Raw genomic sequence first — 23,606 nt, 5'->3', positions numbered from 1 at the left:
GGTGTCTCATACATTCTTTTGGACTTTGTTCTGTTTTGTTCATATCTCCTTCTCGATTTCTGCATTGCGGTTGCATCCTCAGAACACGAATGCAGCGATGATGACGAATGCCCAAACGAAAAGGCTTGTGTAGAAAGAAAGTGCGTCGAAGTATGCAGTGTGAGGGGCGTCTGTGGAGAGAATGCCCTCTGTCAAGCTGTCAATCACAAACCCATGTGTTACTGTCCCCAGTGCTATATAGGTGACGCAAAAACAGTCTGCATACCAGATCCCAATCCCAGTTGCAGATCAGATCTAATACCAATGTCACAGACCAAATGTCAAGATAATTCCGAATGCTCTGACAAACATGTCTGCTTAGACAACCGTTGCACAGATCCTTGTCAGACTGGTTTATTCAAGTGCGGCCCGCCCAAAAAATGTGAGACTAGAAATCACAGTCCAGTATGCATTTGCAAGTCAGGATTTGTCATCAATGAAGTTGGTGAACTGAGCTGTGCACCAGACAAAATAGAATGCACAAAAGATGAAGACTGCAGCTCAAACACGGCTTGTATCAACTCGAGATGTCAAAGTCCCTGTTCCCTGTCTCTGTGTCCCGTGAACAAAACGTGTGCCGTACTGAACCACCGTCCAGTTTGCCTGTGCATTGAAGAGTGCAACCCTTCCCTTACCATCTGCCTGCGTGACAATGGCTGTCCGCCTCACCTGGCCTGTGCCAACTTCCAATGCATCGATCCCTGCCGCAACATCACCTGTCCACAAGACGCTCCCTGCACTGCTGAAGACCACAAACCTGTCTGCAAATTCTGTCCCAAGGGCTATTCCTCGGACAATAGATACGGATGCCTTAAAGGTAAACTATTATTCACAAATTTACTTTCCATACATTATTTGCATTCAAGCTGCAACCATAAAGACTGATCAATTGTGATTTACTCTTCAATAGCAATCAATCAATGGAAAATAGTTTCAATTTGTCAATACCTTTTGAGTTTCCGTTTCTCTCTATCTTATCAGTACTGTGTAGAACACTTTGGTTGATTAATTATGCATCCATTGTAAGAATAACTATGTAGATAGTTCTCTGTCTAATGGTATTATGCTGAATGTCAGACATGTATACAAAATTCATTTTAAAATTATAAATCAAAAACTATTATTTCGTAAATATGCTTTTCTATTAATAAACGAATTTCAATTCTCATTTATAACCTCTCATGTATGTATTTCAAATTTTATACCTCAAGAGTTGAAAATCCAGGGTTTAATTTTGTAATCCACATGGTAATTGTGAAGTATTCAACATATTTTTACAGTGAATTCTAATTTTTAAGTATAGTATGTAATACAATGGTGTTATATGGGATGTTATGCAATGAAAATTGATTGAATCTTATTAAAGTATAGAAATGGCAGATATATAATAATTTCTATTCTAATAATAATAATAATGGTGAATACTAGAAATACTGGAGCATTGGAAACCCTTTTTAGGAAATACCCATTATTGAGGCATCATTATTTTTTTCAATTGGGAATTATGGAAATATTATTGTTAGAATGTGCTCACACAAATGTGGTTGCCATTTAACAATGTTTGTACTAGAATAATGCCTTGAACGTTTGCCCTGCTACGGTATTACTAAGTAGATCTTCTTAGAAAGTGAATTCAAACAATTTTTATGTTTGTTGCATAGGATCAAATCAGTAGAACAGTACTGCTGATTTAGTAGTATTTTAAAACAGGATAGATTGGAATAGTAGAATTGATGATAAAAATTTAAAATAAAGAGTTGCTGGCCAGGTTAGCCTAGACAACTAAGGTGTTGTACCATTCAATCTGCTAGTGCTAACGAGACGTGGGATCGAATCTAGCCGGTAGGCATGGACATTTGATCATCTTATCAAATTAGCCACGCACTTTCCATTACCCACAAACAAGCTAGAAGCTCCTGTGGGTATCATCCGCAGTAAACAAATTTAATTATGCACTTGATGATTGGATTGAATTTAATAAAATTATTATGTAGTACATTAGTTTGACATTCAGCAAATGGGTTATGTCTTAAAATGTAACAAATTGTAGTGTTTAATACTGTTTGAAAATTAATTTGTGAATTTCATATATTATTATTTTATTATCTTTCTTCACTATCAATAATATTATAATTCATTAACATTTTCAAATTTTTCAACTAACAAGAGTAATTAACAATTGGTTTGAAATTATGTACATAATATATTTGTGTTGGATACAATGGTTTCACAGAAGATAAGCGCTGCACTCAGGACAAGGATTGCACAGATAATGTAGCCTGCATAGATGGACAATGCACAGATCCATGCACCAATGAAACCTGCGGCACAAATGCATGGTGCACCACAAAGGCACACAGGCCAATATGCTCTTGTCTACCAAACTATGAGGGAGATCCCACCAAACGATGTTTTCAATTGATACATATTATAACTAACAGTAGTGTAGTAACGGGAGAAGTAATTTCTGATAGAAGCCAATCAAATGTAACAACAACAAGAACAACTCCAACTGCAGAAATAGACATTCTGATAGAGAAATTAATAGTAGTAGTAGTAGGAGTACTGAAACATCCTTCAAAAACACTATTATTCCACAATCCACTATCTGGAATGACATAGCTTTTCCAACAACTACACATACTCCAACTGACCAATCAATACTAATATACCAACACAAACTAGCCCTTCAGATGAAAGTGTAACTGGAAAACCACATAAAACAGACAGTAGTATAACATATCCATCAACTATTGACTATGATACTACTTTGATTCCTATGAACCCTCTACCCAACACAATGACAAATGATGATCAAGACTCAAGCACATATTCAACAGAATCAGTACATCCAGAAAGTACTGTGATTTCAGATTACAGTGATTTTAAAACAGGATAGATTGGAATAGTAGAATTGATGATAAAAATTTAAAATAAAGAGTTGCTGGCCAGGTTAGCCTAGACAACTAAGGTGTTGTACCATTCAATCTGCTAGTGCTAACGAGACGTGGGATCGAATCTAGCCGGTAGGCATGGACATTTGATCATCTTATCAAATTAGCCACGCACTTTCCATTACCCACAAACAAGCTAGAAGCTCCTGTGGGTATCATCCGCAGTAAACAAATTTAATTATGCACTTGATGATTGGATTGAATTTAATAAAATTATTATGTAGTACATTAGTTTGACATTCAGCAAATGGGTTATGTCTTAAAATGTAACAAATTGTAGTGTTTAATACTGTTTGAAAATTAATTTGTGAATTTCATATATTATTATTTTATTATCTTTCTTCACTATCAATAATATTATAATTCATTAACATTTTCAAATTTTTCAACTAACAAGAGTAATTAACAATTGGTTTGAAATTATGTACATAATATATTTGTGTTGGATACAATGGTTTCACAGAAGATAAGCGCTGCACTCAGGACAAGGATTGCACAGATAATGTAGCCTGCATAGATGGACAATGCACAGATCCATGCACCAATGAAACCTGCGGCACAAATGCATGGTGCACCACAAAGGCACACAGGCCAATATGCTCTTGTCTACCAAACTATGAGGGAGATCCCACCAAACGATGTTTTCAATTGATACATATTATAACTAACAGTAGTGTAGTAACGGGAGAAGTAATTTCTGATAGAAGCCAATCAAATGTAACAACAACAAGAACAACTCCAACTGCAGAAATAGACATTTCTGATAGAGAAATTAATAGTAGTAGTAGTAGGAGTACTGAAACATCCTTCAAAAACACTATTATTCCACAATCCACTATCTGGAATGACATAGCTTTTCCAACAACTACACATACTCCAACTGACCAATCAAATACTAATATACCAACACAAACTAGCCCTTCAGATGAAAGTGTAACTGGAAAACCACATAAAACAGACAGTAGTATAACATATCCATCAACTATTGACTATGATACTACTTTGATTCCTATGAACCCTCTACCCAACACAATGACAAATGATGATCAAGACTCAAGCACATATTCAACAGAATCAGTACATCCAGAAAGTACTGTGATTTCAGATTACAGTGAATATACAACAGTGACCAGTCAATATCATGGAACTCAGTTTACAACTAGTGATTCCTTAGAATACACAAGAGTGATTGATATTGAATCTGAAACAACCAGTAATGATGACTCTGTAACTACTAGAAGAGACCAGCATTACACAACTTTAGCTTCATCTGACTTTACTGATGGAAGGACACTCACTCCAGACTCATTGCTAAAAGATCCCAAAACAACAACAATAAAGCCAAGTAGCAGTGAATATACTACAGTAACAAGTCATGATTCCAGAACTCTGTATACAACTACTGGTGCTACTGGAGATTACACTACAGTGACTGATATAGAATCCAATACTACAGATGACACTGTAACCACTAGTAGAGACCAGCAATACACAACTTCAGCTTCATCTGACTATACTGATGGAAGGACACTCACTCCAGACTCATTGCTAAAAAATCCCAAAACAACAACAATACTGCCAAGTAGCAGTGAATATACTACAGTAACAAGTCATGATTCCAGAACTCAGTATACAACTACTGGTGCTACTGGAGATTACACTACAGTGACTGATATAGAATCCAATACTACAGATGACACTGTAACCACTAGTAGAGACCAGCAATACACAACTTAGCTTCATCTGACTATACTGATGGAAGGACAGTCACTCCAGACTCATTGCTAAAAGATCCAAAACAACAACAATACTGCCAAGTAGCAGTGAATATACTACAGTGACTGATATAGAATCCATACTACAGATGACACTGTAACCACCAGTAGAGACCAGCAATACACAACTTAGCTTCATCTGACTATACTGATGGAAGGACACTTACTCCAGACTCATTGCTAATAGATCCCAAAACAACAACAATACTGCCAAGTAGCAGTGAATATACTACAGTGACTGATATAGAATCCAATACTACAGATGACACTGTAACCACTAGTAGAGACCAGCAATACACAACTTTAGCTTCATCTGACTATACTGATGGAAGGACACTCACTCCAGACTCATTGCTAAAAGATCCCAAAACAACAACAATACTGCCAAGTAGCAGTGAATATACAACTACTGGTGCTACTGGAGATTACACTACAGTGACTGATATAGAATCCAGATATAGAATCCAATACTACAGATGACACTGTAACCACTAGTAGAGACCAGCAATACACAACTTTAGCTTCATCTGACTATACTGATGGAAGGACACTCACTCCAGACTCATTGCTAAAAGATCCCAAAACAACAACAATACTGCCAAGTAGCAGTGAATATACTACAGTAACAAGTCATGATTCCAGAACTCAGTATACAACTACTGGTGCTACTGGAGATTACACTACAGTGACTGATATAGAATCCAATACTACAGATGACACTGTAACCACTAGTAGAGACCAGCAATACACAACTTTAGCTTCATCTGACTATACTGATGGAAGGACACTCACTCCAGACTCATTGCTAAAAGATCCCAAAACAACAACAATACTGCCAAGTAGCAGTGAATATACTACAGTAACAAGTCATGATTCCAGAACTCAGTATACAACTACTGGTGCTACTGGAGATTACACTACAGTGACTGATATAGAATCCATACTACAGATGACACTGTAACCACTAGTAGAGACCAGCAATACACAACTTAGCTTCATCTGACTATACTGATGGAAGGACACTCACTCCAGACTCATTGCTAAAAGATCCCAAAACAACAACATACTGCCAAGTAGCAGTGAATATACTACAGTAACAAGTCATGATTCCAGAACTCAGTATACAACTACTGGTGCTACTGGAGATTACACTACAGTGACTGATATAGAATCCATACTACAGATGACACTGTAACCACTAGTAGAGACCAGCAATACACAACTTAGCTTCATCTGACTATACTGATGGAAGGACACTACTCCAGACTCATTGCTAAAAGATCCAAAACAACAACATTAGTGCCAAGTAGCAGTGAATATACTACAGTAACAAGTCATGATTCCAGAACTCAGTATACAACTACTGGTGCTACTGGAGATTACACTACAGTGACTGATATAGAATCCAATACTACAGATGACACTGTAACCACTAGTAGAGACCAGCAATACACAACTTAGCTTCATCTGACTATACTGATGGAAGGACACTCACTCAAGACTCATTGCTAAAAGATTCCAAAACAACAACATACTGCCAAGTAGCAGTGAATATACTACAGTACAAGTCATGATTCCAGAACTCAGTATACAACTACTGGTGCTACTGGAGATTACACTACAGTGACTGATATAGAATCCAATACGAGATTATACTACAGTGACTGATATAGAATCCAATACTACAGATGACACTGTAACCACTAGTAGAGACCAGCAATACACAACTTTAGCTTCATCTGACTATACTGATGGAAGGACACTCACTCCAGACTCATTGCTAAAAGATCCCAAAACAACAACAATACTGCCAAGTAGCAGTGAATATACTACAGTAACAAGTCATGATTCCAGAACTCAGTATACAACTACTGGTGCTACTGGAGATTACACTACAGTGACTGATATAGAATCCAATACTACAGATGACACTGTAACCACTAGTAGAGACCAGCAATACACAACTTTAGCTTCATCTGACTATACTGATGGAAGGACACTCACTCCAGACTCATTGCTAAAAGATTCCAAAACAACAACAATACTGCCAAGTAGCAGTGAATATACTACAGTAACAAGTCATGATTCCAGAACTCAGTATACAACTACTGGTGCTACTGTAGATTACACTACAGTGACTGATATAGAATCCAATACTACAGATGACACTGTAACCACTAGTAGAGACCAGCAATACACAACTTTAGCTTCATCTGACTATACTGATGGAAGGACACTTACTCCAGACTCATTGCTAAAAGATCCCAAAACAACAACAATACTGCCAAGTAGCAGTGAATATACTACAGTAACAAGTCATGATTCCAGAACTCAGTATACAACTACTGGTGCTACTGAGATTACACTACAGTGACTGATATAGTATCCAATACTACAGATGACACTGTAACCACTAGTAGAGACCAGCAATACACAACTTTTCATCTGACTATACTGATGGAAGGACACTCACTCCAGACTCATTGCTAAAAGATCCCAAAACAACAACAATACTGCCAAGTAGCAGTGAATATACTACAGTAACAAGTCATGATTCCAGAACTCAGTATACAACTACTGGTGCTACTGGAGATTACACTACAGTGACTGATATAGAATCCAATACTACAGATGACACTGTAACCACTAGTAGAGACCAGCAATACACAACCTTAGCTTCATCTGACTATACTGATGGAAGGACACTCACTCCAGACTCATTGCTAAAAGATCCCAAAACAACAACAATACTGCCAAGTAGCAGTGAATATACTACAGTAACAAGTCATGATTCCAGAACTCAGTATACAACTACTGGTGCTACTGGAGATTACACTACAGTGACTGATATAGAATCCAATACTACAGATGACACTGTAACCACTAGTAGAGACCAGCAATACACAACTTTAGCTTCATCTGACTATACTGATGGAAGGACACTTACTCCAGACTCATTGCTAAAAGATCCCAAAACAACAACATTAGTGCCAAGTAGCAGTGAATATACTACAGTGACTGATATAGAATCCATACTACAGATGACACTGTAACCACTAGTAGAGACCAGCAATACACAACTTAGCTTCATCTGACTATACTGATGGAAGGACACTCACTCAAGACTCATTGCTAAAAGATCCAAAACAACAACATTAGCTTCATCTGACTATACTGATGGAAGGACACTTACTCCAGACTCATTGCTAAAAGATCCCAAAACAACAACAATACTGCCAAGTAGCAGTGAATATACTACAGTAACAAGTCATGATTCCAGAACTCAGTATACAACTACTGGTGCTACTGGAGATTACACTACAGTGACTGATATAGAATCCAATACTACAGATGACACTGTAACAACTAGTAGGGAAAAGCATTACACAACTGGTTCATCTGACTATACTGATGGAAGGACACTTATACCAGACGCATTTCTAAAAGATACCAAAACAACAACAATACTGCCAAGTAGCAGTGAATATACAACAGAATCAAGTAATGAATCCAGATCTCAGTATACAAGTGGTGCTCCCAGAGATTACACCACAGTTACTGTTGTGGAGATCAACACTACTGATTACGCTGTTACTACTATCATGGACGAGCAATACACAACAGGTTCATCTGACTATACTAATGGAAGGACACTCACTCAAGACTCATTGCTAAAGGATCCCAAAACAACAACAATCCTGCCTAGTAGCATTGAGTATATGACAGTCACAAATCAAGACTCAACAACACAGTATATATCAACAGGTGCATCCAGTGATCACAGGTCAGTCAATGATTTAGAAACTTACACTACTGACAGTTCTCTATCGTACACCACTCACACTGACCTTCCGACAGACTTATCAAACCCTCCTTCACAACTCAATGTTTCTAGAATGGATATTTCACCAACAATCAACAGTTTTCTCACTTCAGCTACCTCTTTCAATATTGTAAATATTTCTTTGGATGATGATCCACATACGCCTTTCATTCACAACATACCTCCTACACTTACAAGTATTATTCCGTTGAACTTGACCAGTGATGATCTATTATCTATTTCTGGGAGAAAAGTTCCCTGCATCTCATCAAAGTCTTGTGCAAGCAATGAAATATGTTTGCAAAAATCTTGTGTTGATCTTTGCAACATGAATGCCACCTGTAATAATGGATTTGTCTGTGTAACTATCGAGCATACGCCCACTTGCCTTTGTGATGCATCTGTGGACCAGCAGTCTCTGTTCAACAACACTATTCAATGTAAAACATATCCAGGTAAAAACATAATGCTCTGATGCATTCCCGCTCGGCACGAAAGACAATGATGTCTGTGAAGTGACTGAATGCATTCTGAACATTGTTGTGATGGACCTGAATAAACTGCTATTCGTCAGACTTCTCGATCCATCATGACACAATCACACACAAAAACATGACACTCGTGTGTTTATTGAGTTATTGATTACTTCAACTGAACGAAAACTCTACCAATGCCTCTTGTAAGTGGTCTCTCATGCTAGAATCATCAAGCTCATCACCCTAATATTTTTCATGCTCTAACTTTCGTTTGTTTTGGATGGACTTCATTCAGTGTGCATTTTTATTGGCTTAAACTGTGCAATTATTAATTTTCATTTGTTATTGTTTTGAAGAACATGCATAAGCAATGACTATGATTAATTATATTTTTATAGTTTGTTCCATTACTTCATGATGTTCATCTGTAATTGTATTATTTTGTTATCAGAAATTTATTTAATCCTCTGTACATGAATAACACTAACAGTCAACTTTTTATAAGATAAACCAATGCAAATAGCATATCATAGCTTATGCACTGCTACTATTTTTAGCCATTATCTTTCAAATTGGTAATTTTCCAATTTGTGTAGGAATTGGTTTCATGAAAAGTATGTACTGTAACATGAGTGTAGAACTGATTATTATTCACAAGAACACAGAACATGAAACTCCTACAAACATTGTTATACTTGCTAAGACTTTATTACATTCATTTTTCCAACATTCTGCAATTTATTGTTCTTGGTGCTATGCTATGCTGCACTCTTGCCAAAGTATGTGGTTGAGCTTATCAAATTTATTATTTTCTGTTCTTTGCAATGTGGGATTTAAATTTATTACTGCTCGTCTTCTACATCCTATCGAACGTTTTGTTACTTCTACTTTATCAGGCTTTCTTTGTCGAATCCGATTATGTCTTTCATATGTTTTGCTTATTTTCATTTCAGCACTCACCTCCTTCGGATCTTGCTTATGTTTTCAACTTCTCCTGCTGCATTCTTCTCCAGTTCTTCCAGAAGCTGTCCAAGTTTCTCTCTGCTTCTCTGTGTCTCTCCATTGGCAGTTTCACATTATACTTTACTCTCAATATTTCTATCTGTATTCAATGTGACCTTCTCATGGAATGTGGTGGAGGAAATATATTTTATTTGTTTGACTTCATTTCAATCAATATTGTTTGATAACATGCATGTCTTATTGCTGAAATAGTAAATGTAAACAATCGTTATTCACTAATAACATTGTCCACATTTGCTTCCATCAGCAGTGATTGTTATGTCAATGTTTTTCATTTGTGCATCTTGATCTGATTAATTATCTTAATTTTTCAGGTATATCTATATAATTCCTTCCACAGCAAAATATTTAGTGATGATTATTTAATGAAATCATTATTTTCATATTTTCATTTGATGTTGTATAATTGCCTACTATATATATTTATAATGTTTTTTTTTTGAAATTTGATCCGATTACATGAGTTTTCTAAAATGTATTGAATATAATAAATTTGTAAAATATATTAGCCATTGATAGTATTTCTTTGAATATTCTCGGATGAAGTTTCAAAAGATGTTATTGTAAAACTTAGTTTTTTTTCCAAATGATTTTATATTGTCCCTTATTTTGTAGCATCTAAATCATAGGCTTTCAGGAGCATTGTTGATTACAACTATAAGAGATTCAATAAGATTTTTGAATAGAATATCATAATTAAAATGTTCTCTGATTTTTGAAGTATTACATTAATAAAGCAAATAATGGCATTTCTTTCATTCAAAGACAATATTTTAAGAATAAAAGTTTGAAAATACCATGTTGTATCCTATTTATTAATACAAAATAAAATAGTGTCAAATTTAAACAAATGAAACATATTCTTATTCATTCTTCTATGTGTTCACAAAGACAGAATTGCTAAATTGCATTTTCGATTTACAGTATTAGGATGTGTGGAGCATGATGATTGTCCATCTGAACACGCATGCTATGACGGCTCATGCTCAAATCCTTGCGAAGTTGCCAACCCATGTCATCAAAAGCAAGACTGCCATGTTGATAATCATCAACCAATTTGTGTTAAAGGTAAAGAAATTTATTATTATATATATATATATTTTTTTCATTCTTGAAATTACTTATTTGAAAGAGCACAGTCATAGCCTTGATAGGACAATCCTCTAGAATAGTGAAATTCATTTGAAACTGTTGACATTTGTCATGGCAATAACATCGATCACATCAATGCTTCCTATTCAACCAATAATGGCAGTTTTAAATAAGTTCCACTAGACAAGAGTTTGTCATTCTTGTTCTTTTATACTAAGAATTATATCACTAGAAGCTACTCGCACTCAAATCATTAATTTTATATAGTTTGTTTCCAAATAACCATTTTCTATGACAGAAGCTATGAAACTCTTAAAAATATATCACAATTAAATTCGAATCTTCTATACTTATGTTAATTGTATGCTTTGCATTTTTGTTGCAGTTTGTGAATGCCAGCGAAATCCAGAATGCAGATTCGGTTATATTTGTGATGGATGCAACTGTGTCCCATCAGGTAACATTTTATCCAGCTATAATCTATGATTATTCCAAGTGTTCCTGACTTCAAACTTGAGAAGCATTAAAGTGATTAAATAAACTATTAATTAGGGTGAGGTCCAATTCATTCTCAAAATGGAAAATTAGCCTTGTGCCCTTGTTCTATATGCAATTTTACAGAGTAGAGTACTCAAATGAACGCAGAAATCACTGCATTTCGGAATTATTCTAGAAGCTTAATCAATAGAAGTTCACACTATCCGTCAATTCAGGACTTCAGATGTTGATAATGAATGTGTTGCAGCAAAACTTTCTCCTTCATTCACATCAATCAAAAGAGATTAGGCCTATGAAACATTACTCCACTATTAATCCGATTGAATAAATTGATTGAATCTAAAGAACTGGGTTTAAACCCTATGATTGAAAAAATCTTAGGCCTATTCCTGAATTGTATTAAATTGAGCTGACTTGATTAATCCTCATACATCAATAGGAATACTTCACAAATGTTAACTAGATTTGTTCATTAAAAGTTACTCAATCAATCAACGAATCCTAATCACCAATTAACTCAAAAAAATATCGAAAATTAGAGAATAATGAATTGAAGGAACATCATCAGTCAATGAAGTTCTGCATAAAACACCTGAAAAATAGGAAGAGCATGAAAGTAATGCACTGAAGAAGGTTGCAAGCTGTATTAAGTTTGTGAGCATAAAATTCAATCTATTTTAAATATTTTAATCAAATTGATGAATATTAATATTGTATTTGAATCATAATTATTTGAATTTTATGTTTGCAGAACATTTCCCACAACCTGTACCTGGTTGTGAACATTGCCCCCCAGGTATACCCTGTGATCCATTGACGGGCGCCTGCGCTAAAGGTAGGACAGACGGCTTTTATTTAGAAAATCAACTTAGGAGCTCAAAGTAATGAGATCAAAGTTTTTTTTAGTTTTTTCGATCATCATTTGTAAGGTGTGTTGCTGTTTTGATTTCATTCCCGTTCCTCATTCCTCCAACCCTTTACATGTATTCCTTATCATGATAATCCTTCAGAAACTGGGAGGAGACTACGAAGAAGTCATCATTTTGTCAAAGTTGGAGTCAATCAACAAAGGTAGTATTCAACGAAGATTTTGGTACTCAGAAACCATATACTTCCTGTACATAAACCTCCTTTTCTTCTCAATCCACTGTTCTTGTCCTTCCTGTCTCTCTCACTCTCTGGTTCTACATTATTTCTAACTCAGAGAAAATCTATGCCTATTTTCTTGGTTATCTGTTCGATGTAAATTTGACTGTTTCTTTGTTCTCAATTCAGCCATTCGTAATATTTTTTAAAATGTTCTCTAAATTTCACATCTGTTGAGCAATTCTCTTTCTAAACCTCTACTATCTACTATGTTTTCAAATTCTCTAAAAACAAGTAGGCTATATAAATAAAAATTCTTACTATATGTAAATAATATATTGTAACTTATGGAAGAATTTATCAATGTCACATGCATATTCTTCATATTTCCTACACAATGCAAGGAATAATTCTGATTCAAAACTGATAAACCTCTTAATTCTACGTTTTGATTCAAAGAGCACATTTCTTGTAATGTATTACAGTCTATGAACTGGCAATGCTCAATGTTCTTAGTGTCTTACTTCAGAAATATGTTGTAAATAGAATGGCTCAAGGTTTCGAAATTCTCTCCGCATTTGATTTGACTTCTCTGTTCTCTGTGCAAACGAAAGCAAAATAGCAACACACTTTTCTTTCAAACTGTTATTAATCTCGTTTTTTATCATGTTGTATATATTTTCTACAATTTCATGTGTCTTTCTTTAGAATGTCTTTTCTAGTTCTATCATTTGTACATATATAATCTGAGTATTCATGGATATTGTTTCTCCAAACTCAGTAAATCACTTATCAGTTATTCAAGTAACGATGTATTTTTACAATTGTTAACTGTTTTCATTTTCGAATACTCGAGATTTTTAGTTGATTTCAAAACAATGACTCCATCAAAACAGCATAGCAAATGTGAAATACTCATTACATTCTAGTTATTTTTATTGATTATCGATTTATACATATACAATGTAGAGTTCTTGCTTTATAATTGTTGCAGCGATAGACAATGGATGAATTTACTTTATTTGGAGCTGTTTCAGGTTTGGAGTTGTTTCAGGCTCCATTATTGTTTTCAAAGTTGATAAAAATAGAATATGATCAGTTCCAAATACTTGCTCATTTAAAAAAGTTGACTTGTGAGGAGTAGGCAATATTTTTTTGAGCTAGCACAGACTGCAGCATGGGGATAGCTCCACGCATGTAGAAAAGAGTAATCGATTATTGTCTCAACATAAACAAAACTTAACAATAAAGTATGTTGATGATTTGAGTTGATATTGAGGTACCACTCGAAACCTTTCTTGATAGATTGGAAAACCCACTCATCATTGAAAACCCTCCCATACCAATTGTAAGAAATGATTAAGGAGAAACAACTGTTCAAGATGACTGCAAGACTGGTATTTTAAAAAGCACAAAATCTGCCAATAAATACCTGTCGCTTGTCCAAGACTATTTTGCTCCTTTTCACGATTTCAACCTTTACTTGAATCTGAATTTCCAGCGTTTGGGTGGTTTTGTCTCTGCGATTCTTGATGTTTTGTTCACGTGGTTGTCTTCTTTTTGCAATCTACTAAGTGTTGATCACCCTTGAGCCTGCCTGAACTTGTTGCGTATATGTTTTCATGTTTTATTCAGTGTGATTAGTGAGATAAATTTAATGAATGTTTGTGTGTATGTCTGTATGTTTGTGCCTTCCTAAACTGTCATCTTGCATCCTAATAATGTAATTTTCTTCTTGCATGGGTAGCAAGGATCAGCACGATTTTGTAAAGCATAACACTGTAAATTTGCAAGAATTGTGGCGGTATTAATGCTTGATAAAAACCCTTCTCCTCAAGTCTATACACTATTCATATCTTATTTGAAAAATTTATCTTCTAATTAAGAGAAAATAATTTTCCATCTAGTTTTCTAGCGGAAAGTTAATTTTGTTCTATAAATTCTCTATGTATATTATTCTATTTTGAAACTTGAACTTCTAAAATGTTATGTATTATATTTCATTTTGTGTTGAATTCAATTATGCTTGGCACTCGTTTCTTTTTACTAACTCTGGCGTTTCTGTGTGATTTTTTCTCTGTGTTCCTTCGTTATGGTCTGGCTGTTATGAAGCTGGCGTCTTTCCAACAACAACAACAACATCATACACTGACCAAACAACACTGGATGGTGACACTACTGTTACAGATTCCACCGAAGGTTCAACCACTGAACTAGATAGGGAAACCACTACCATACCCCCTACTCACAGTACAGAGTCCTCATTCACAGCTTCTACATTGAATTCCGATGAGGAAGAAACCACTGTACAAAGTACAACACAAACACAAACCTCCACAGAATCTGATGGCAAACAAACAACTGTTGATGACTCACAAAGCACTACCAACTCTCCAGATGGCGATGCCACACAGACGGAAAGTGAAGAGGGCACTGAGTCAACTCCTTTCACTACAGAAGTGAGTAAAGAGCAAACCGAAGCAGATACTGTCACTCCTCCTCCTGAGACAGAGAGTACATTGAAAAAACACCAAACTTCCAAATCCATAGATGAGGAAGGCCCAACTACCATAGAAAGAACAGCTACCACAACTCTCACTAGTGTTGAAGAGCACACTGAGCTTACACCAGATGATGGGTCAATCACCAAGCCACCTAGTCGCTCTCAAGTCACCCCTTCAACAACATCTAAAGATGAAAGCTCATCTGCTTCAGGTGAAGAGGGAACCACCTCCAGGTCATCCACAACTGATAGTGACTATGATGGAGAAGGTGTCACCTCTTCAACTAAAAAAGATTCCAATGAAGAAGATAATACCACCACTGCTACAAGTGCAACCTCTGAAAGACTGCCTGAACTAACAACTCAACTACTAACTTCTACGACTGAAGGAGAAAAGGTCACCACCATATCTCTTGAAACTGATATTCCTGACTCAAACAGTGCTACAACTGAGTCACTGAAAGTAACAGATACTACAACTGTGGATGAATCCACAACAACTCTAGTCAATGAAACTCCTGTGATATCATCGCAAGTAACCACATCATCTAACACAATACAGACTGACGAACTAACAACCCCAATAACCACTACTAAACAAACTTTCTCAACCACTGAAATGTTACCCACTATAACGGAAGCAGCTACACAATCTCAATTTGCAACAACTCAAAATCTACCCGATACTACTACTGAGACTCAATCCTCTCAAGAAACAGAGTCAAATACATTATCAGAATTTGAAACAACTCAATCCTTACCTGAAGTGACTACAGCTCAAGTAACTACTACTACCACTACCACTGAATCATCTCAAGTTACAGAAATAAGTACTCAATCTCAATTTGGAACAACTGAAGTACTGCCTCCAATAACTAATGGTGAAACTGAATCACCAGAAACTACTGAATCTTCCACTGAAAGTACCACACAACGTGATGGGCAACCCACTTCAACACAAGGAGGCACAACTGAAATCACAAATAGACAAACAGATCCCACAATTTTCCAGACCACGGAAGGGTTCCCTAAAACCACAACTTTAAGGTTTGATACGACCAAATTTGGAACAGATGAATCAACTTTCAAAAGTTCAAAATCCAGTGATGAATCAACTACATTGTTTGTAGAAGAACCTACAACTGAGGAAGGAAACACTTCAGAGATTCCTGAATCAACTGTGAGACAAGATGTAGGAGAAACCACTGTAGGAAGAGGAGATACTACCTTAATCAATCAAAAATCTACTGAAAGCTCCACAGAAATTGGAGAGGGATCTTCAGAACTTCCTGCAACCGATAGATCTGATGAAATCACTACATCAAGATCCACTCCTCTATCTTCACTTGAAACAACCTCTCAGACTCTCACTGAAACTACAACTGAAATTGGAACAACCACTGCAGGGAATTCACTTGAAACAACTAGTCCTCAGATCTTACAGCAAACAACGTTTTCCACTGAAATACCTGGAATATCAGATTCTCCCACCGAAAGAATAACACTTATAACAGATCCAACAACAGAAATAACAACGAATGAAAATACAGTTTCCTCTGAAATTACAGAAAGCATTCCTGGAACAACAACAATTCTCCCAGACATAACAACTAGTGGAGATATTGCCGCAACAACTACCACTGAAATTAATGTAATGACAAGTGAACAAGACAAAATTACAACATTGTCAGAACAAACTGAAAGTTTAGAGAGTACAACATTCAGACCAACACTTGCATCAGAAACAACTATGTTACCACAAATCACAACTCCAAAATCTGATACAAGTACATTGGTTGATGATACAACTACTGATGTTTTATCAACCAGATCAGGCTCTATGGAAACTACAACTGAATTTGAAAATCAAAAAACTGAGTTACCAATAATTGAAACTACTAGGAGCATACAAACAACTACAGTTGAGTCTACAACCACTATTTTACCTGAACCCACAACAAGTGAAGGAGTTTCAATGGCTAGTAGTGAGCCAACAACTATTGAATCTTCCACTTCAGAAGCTTCTGGTACAACAGTTTTGGAAGGGGGTGAACAGACAACTGAAAATGGTAACAGAGAAACTACAATCATGACTAGTCAGTCTGCTACTGTCACCACTCCTAGTTCAGCTGAAGAAGCAGCCTCAACACCCACTCAAGATGCAACAACTATCAATGTTGAAGGCCCAACCACAATTCCTTCTTCCTTTGAAACTACCATTGGAGATGTGACAACAAGCAGTGGAGTAGGAAGTACTGATATTGGATCCGTCTCAACAACTGGAGAGGTTTCAGAAGAAACGACAACTGTGTTCCCAGGAACCACAGTTGAAATGTCTACAGTGGAAACAACCACTGAAACGGATGTACCCAAAGTGACAGGATCTGTTAAAATGTCAAAGGCTGATGAGGAAACCACATCTTTTGAAAGCTCTTCAACAGTTGTTCCATCAGATTACTCAACTACCACTTTTTCTCCTACTGAAACCACAGAAGGTTCAACTACTGTGAATTCCCAAACTGAAGTCATTGCCGATAGCTTTACCACTGAAGGTTCCACATTTATCACGAATACATTCGAACCCAACACAGAATCCGCCCCCACAACCCCTGGAATAGGCATGACTGAAACCACCACGTACATGACTACAGAAACAATGACAACGACTCTGACAGACATTGAGACAAGAAATTGCACAGACGATTCCGGTTGCTCTGCGGCCGAGGTCTGCCGCAACGGACTGTGTCAGTCGGCTTGCGAGGGAAATGAGTGCATTAGGACGAACGCAAACGCCACTCGACAAGGACTTTGTCCATCCGGCCAGGACTGTCCAAGAGGTATACATCAGTAACCTAAGTCAATAGAACAAGAAAAAGACGCAAACCGTTCCATCTTACCATACATTCACACACAATACTAAGATTTGATGTGCTCTTACTATAAGAAACTGGAAAAATGTTTTACGGTCTCGTCCTACTTGTCTCTGTTTTCTCTCTCATTTCTATTTCTGTTCACAATTCTCTGTATCATAGAATGTTTATGTAAATACTTTGAATTCATTCTGGTGTAAATTATATCTGATCAAAATCCTTGAATAAACATATTCCCAAAATGTACCCTTGATATCGCTCACACTTTATTATTTTGAAGGGCTTTGAAGAAACTCGTATATTAATATTCAAACCCCTTTGCAATTCAATCGATATATCCATAATGTTTCCCATCTCTATAGAATATCAAATCAACGTTCATTAAGATACTCAAGTGTATCTACTTGTATTTCACATTCAATTGGTAACGGAGTTCTCAGATATTCTTCATTTCATTTATTTATTTATTCATTTATTGTAAAAATACTACAATCATAATATAATTACGACATTGAAGGAAAAACTAGGCTGATCCTGTATTATTATTATATATTATATTATATATAAAGGCCAATTGTGAATCTTATTTCTCTATCTGTTGGTGCAACATTCCTTGTAATATCCTACTTGATGAGGAGTCCTATAATTCAAGTCATATGCAATTATGAAAAAAATTCTCCCATCTCTACCATTTTCCTGTCAATATAGATATAGATTCCTTATTTTATATTAGAGCTGGTATCTCTTCTTACATTTTAGAGAGTTATATTGTGGTAATTAGTTATGGTGGTAATGTTTAATTTGTTTAACTAAATAATTTTTCCTCCTTACTTGAATACTTGAAGTTGTTGCCAAGGACTGGGGTCTCCAGATAGGTAGTGTTAAAATAGTTGGTTATTACTCAATAAGCTCTTGATTTCATTATTTCTCATTCAAGTAGATACAGTTCTAAAATTCAATGAAATGTGAAGTTCCTTCATTGACCTTCAAATTGAATAAGTGTGACACCGTCTAGGTACAATTTGATCAATGTACAAACATTTTTCCACTCTTAGAATAATTATTGCATGATATTTCTTCAGTTATCTTCTCTTATCTCTACTATAGCTTATATTATTCTTTCTATATGTGCCAATTTCATTATCAGTCTTATAGTTTGAACTATTGAATAAAATCATAGTTACAGAATACCTACCTCCTTTTATCTCGCAATTTTATTGAATTTCTTAAAATCTTTATGCCTCTATCTTGCCTCAACGCACCAATGAAAACACATCCTCTATCTTTCGATGATTATGAAGATGATGATTATTATGAAATTATATTCAAAAAGACATGAGGAAGGTTTTTTTATTTTTTTCATAACTAGGCTACTATGTATGCTTATTCTAAAAAACATTAAATCCACCCAATTCTCTGTTAGAAGTACTAGCTACTAAAAAATGACAGCTTGCTAAAATGATAACTATTGTTTTCATTCTAATTTTCTGCTTCCATTACCGATAAAATATGCTCTTCTTAGGCTTAATAGTTTTTTGAGACAAGCCTTAACTGTAGAATACCATGTGTTTTGAAAATATTGACAAAAGATTATTATTTTTGAAAATTGTCTAACGTGATCCATATTCTCAAATCGCTTCTAATTTCAATGTTGCTTACTCGATTCACTGTAGCTTTTGCCAATCAAGCTTAGTGCTTTTTTCTAGTTAACTAATTTCCTACACTAAAATTGATAATTTTTTAATCAATCGCTGTGCCAATTTATAATCATCCTCTTCATCCCATTCATCAATTGTATAGAGAATGCATGTGTTTTCATAGGCCTTTTAATATTTCAAATGTGTGATTTTAACCCCTGTGTGCTACAACTTTCTTGTGAAGTATATCTCACTTTGTAAATAGTCTTGATCCATTTATTCAGCATGGTTTGAAATAATTTCTTTTTCTTAAATATACCTGACGGCAGTTGTTAATGAACTTGGCAGATTTTCTCAGTTATCCAATTAAATCAAATTCCTGTTGATTTGTTTCTATTTTTAATACTCAAGGATCCCCCAAGATATGTAACAAAAAATAATCTTGGAAATGGAACTCTTTTTCTCGTATTTAATAAATAAATTTATGTTTCATTCTGTTAATCGAAGGCATTTCTAACCGATAAAATTTATTTAATTGTTATAAATGAAACTGTACTTCTTACCTACCTATCAAAGAGAGTAAGTTAATTTTACATTTGTCAATCTATCCTATTTTCTGTAATTTTTAATAAGTGAACCATCATCCTTCTTCATGTATAAAAAATTAATGTTATATATTTAGATTATTCGAGTACTTTTCCATAGAATCACATCGTACATGGATGAAAAATCCAAAATTTTAATAGAGATGCCATTGTTGTATTGATAAAGCACATCCATAATCAATAACACTCTCTTATAATCACTGAGCTCAAAATTAAAAAAAAAATAGAGTTCAGGGGTAATAACGTTCATAACAACCATCCTTCTTCATGTATCAAATTAATGATGAATATTTAAATTAATCTTGCATTCTCCCATAAAATTGTAAACTACAATAAAATACTATTGGTGCCTTGATAAAACACATTCATAATCAATAGCATTTTCTCTAATAATTATTGAGCTCAAAATTAAAAATTTATTTAGAGTTTATTGGTAATAATGTTCACAACTGAACCATCCTTCTTCATCTATCAAACAACTAATGTTATATACTTGTAAATTTGTGCATACAACCCTTCTGTACATACTTGACTTGTAAATTCGTAATACATGGTATTAGCACCTCCTGGAACATCGAAGAGACCGCGGCCGTGCGAGTGGGACAACGAGTGCCTGGACATGGAGGCCTGCTTCAACGGCATGTGCGAGGACTTGTGCGCGATCGCCAATGTGTGCGCGGCGACTGCACGCTGTCACGCGGTCAAGCACCGCCCCGTGTGCACATGTCCACCCGGCCACCAGGGCAACCCCGCCATTAAGTGCTTCCAACCCAAGCCATGTAAGATTGTAACACCGTCATGCCTACAGCTCCAACGGTCAACCCACTTCAACAATACTTGTTCTCATTGTACCATATCTAAAAAGTTATAGAAAAATATGAAGATATTTTATTTGAACAATTATTATTATTTCTTCCAATCACAGAAATGAGATCAATTTGTAGTATTCTTCCACTGAATGGTCTTTCATAAAATTTCATTAAAAATTGTTGCAAATTGAACAAATATTTCAATTCAATCACAGTAATTCCAGTATAACACGCTAGCAGTAACACTATGACATGCACTCTAGCATTCATATATAATTATAATATTCTTGTGAGAATACTTTTTTTATTACGGATGATGTCCTCATGAGCTTCTTGCTTGTATGTGTGGGCAATGGAAAGTGCAAGTGTGATTTGATGTGATGATCAAACACGTCTATGGATTACTACCGGCAGGATAGATGATGCTACGCACCTGAAGGATGCACACTGGAAGGTGCTAAGCCTTAATCGTTTCGGCTGGCGATTATTGTGCAGGTACATTATGGAGATAACTAACAAAACATTCAGAATAATTCTATTTTCAATCAAGAATCATTTATTTGTTTTCATCTTCAATTATTATTAATGTTCAAGTGGGTTGTAAACCATTGGAGCTGATAGTGTGTTCCCATAAAAGTGCCTATGTAATTATAATAATAATCATCCTCTCTAGTTTGAAACACTTTATTCATTCTCCTCAACAGTAGCATTGTATGAAACGTAATTTTTGGAAAATGTTGATCTTGTTGGTAATCTATTTTTTTAACCAACACTATAACAAAATGGTTCGAAAAATTTAACTAATAAAGTAAAAAACTAATCAACATTATAATATCTTACAATCTCTTTCTTAGTGTGTATAGTACTGTCTTCCAGTAGTAGAATATCTTAAACGTCTATAAATACTGTAGTAGATCAAACTGTGCATATTTTGATTTCCATCACTCCTATATTATTTTGGAATGCATTTTATAAACACATTTTCAATTTTCAGATTATTTCTATATTACAATGCACTAAAGATCCAAATCATTTCAATTTTACTCTTTACTTCTCAATGAGAGAATTTTATTACGTGAACTATTTGTTTAGTTTTGAAGAAATTAAATTCAATTTATTAGAACTTCTAACCTGTTTAGTTTTCTCATTGTGCGATGTTTGTACATTTTAAACTCAATACAGGAAAATGTATAATAAAATAATATGTACTGTAACGAAACATAGACTGAAAAATGCATACTCTCTCTATTGGTATACTTCATTCACTCATTATAAATATCTATCTTTCTCATTTTAATTATTTTATGTACAGTTGGAAGAGTAGCTTTAAAAAATGCATATTCTCTACTGGTATACACACACATTATAAATATATTTTCCACATATTAATTACACTCATAAAAAATAGTTAAATTATTAATTAGACTATGTACAGAGTTTGGTTGAATGGTGATGTGTGTGAGTTATGAATGATTGAGATGAAAGCAAACATTATTATACAAGGGAACTACTAGGAAAATAACGGGAAATTTTTCCTTGAAAATCTCCACATGTCACACTATTTTTTGTAAATACAAGTACAGGCTCTCGACGGAAATGTTCGTCTCTCAGATCTTCACACTGTAAATAAGTGGCTCTTGTCAAGTGTTGTAAACTGAATTCTTCCTCTTGTTACACTGTAAATATATTCGAGTTGTCACGTCTCTTCTCTGTTGTCTGTCGGCACTTTCTTCCTTCTGCTATCATGTTGTTTCTCGGCAAATGTTTGTAGTGAGTTGTGTAAGCAACGACGAGTGTGCGCCGACGGAGGCGTGTCTGAACGGCGCATGCCAGCAGCCGTGCGATCTGCACAACCCGTGCGCGCAGCATGCCATCTGTGTCAACACCAACCATGGCACTGAGTGCTCCTGCGCCCAGGGTTTCCATGGCAACGGGTTCATCGGCTGCATACCATGTAATTCTATCACATTATCTATCAGTCATAAAGTATTATTAACCAATCAAATAAATTAAGGCCTGGTTTCTAGGACACTCGATGAACCATTAAATCTATATTACATCTTTAGGTTTAATATTCCATTAAATATATATTAAATCTTTAGGTTTGATGGTTCATTAAATCTATATTAAATATTTAGGTTTGATGATCCATTAAATCTAGATTTATGATCCATTATATTTCAATAAAAAAAGATCCAAGATATTGTTGCATTAAAAAATAAACTTTTCAACTTTTAGGATTTTTTAAAATTCTCTATAAACAGAGATGTTGTGGAAGTTCTTCATATTAAGCTGAAATAAGAGAAATATGGTCAGTTCCACATAATTTTACATAACTTATGTGACACTGAAAATATCTCTTTTATTTCACTTTTATTTGTTTATTCTTTTAAGCGTTATAGTTGCTATCAAGTGT

The 23,606-nt window shown here is 35.2% G+C and overlaps 1 protein-coding gene across 1 annotated transcript in view; it reads left to right on the top strand.

The window, feature by feature from the left end:
* LOC111052168 overlaps window positions 1-23,606 on the top strand; it is a 389,458-nt gene that overhangs the window by 193,599 nt on the left and 172,253 nt on the right. The window contains exons 43-49 of the mRNA XM_039436353.1: window positions 83-856; window positions 11,015-11,158; window positions 11,568-11,639; window positions 12,432-12,515; window positions 14,879-18,106; window positions 20,942-21,160; window positions 22,962-23,144. Of these exons, the coding sequence (XP_039292287.1) occupies window positions 83-856; window positions 11,015-11,158; window positions 11,568-11,639; window positions 12,432-12,515; window positions 14,879-18,106; window positions 20,942-21,160; window positions 22,962-23,144 (4,704 nt within the window). The remainder of the gene's footprint in view (window positions 1-82; window positions 857-11,014; window positions 11,159-11,567; window positions 11,640-12,431; window positions 12,516-14,878; window positions 18,107-20,941; window positions 21,161-22,961; window positions 23,145-23,606) is intronic.

The sequence above is a fragment of the Nilaparvata lugens genome, chromosome 10 (assembly GCF_014356525.2).
Source record: "Nilaparvata lugens isolate BPH chromosome 10, ASM1435652v1, whole genome shotgun sequence".
In the NCBI taxonomy this organism is placed as follows: Eukaryota; Metazoa; Arthropoda; class Insecta; order Hemiptera; family Delphacidae; genus Nilaparvata; species Nilaparvata lugens.
This window is presented reverse-complemented; position numbering and strand designations above follow the sequence as displayed.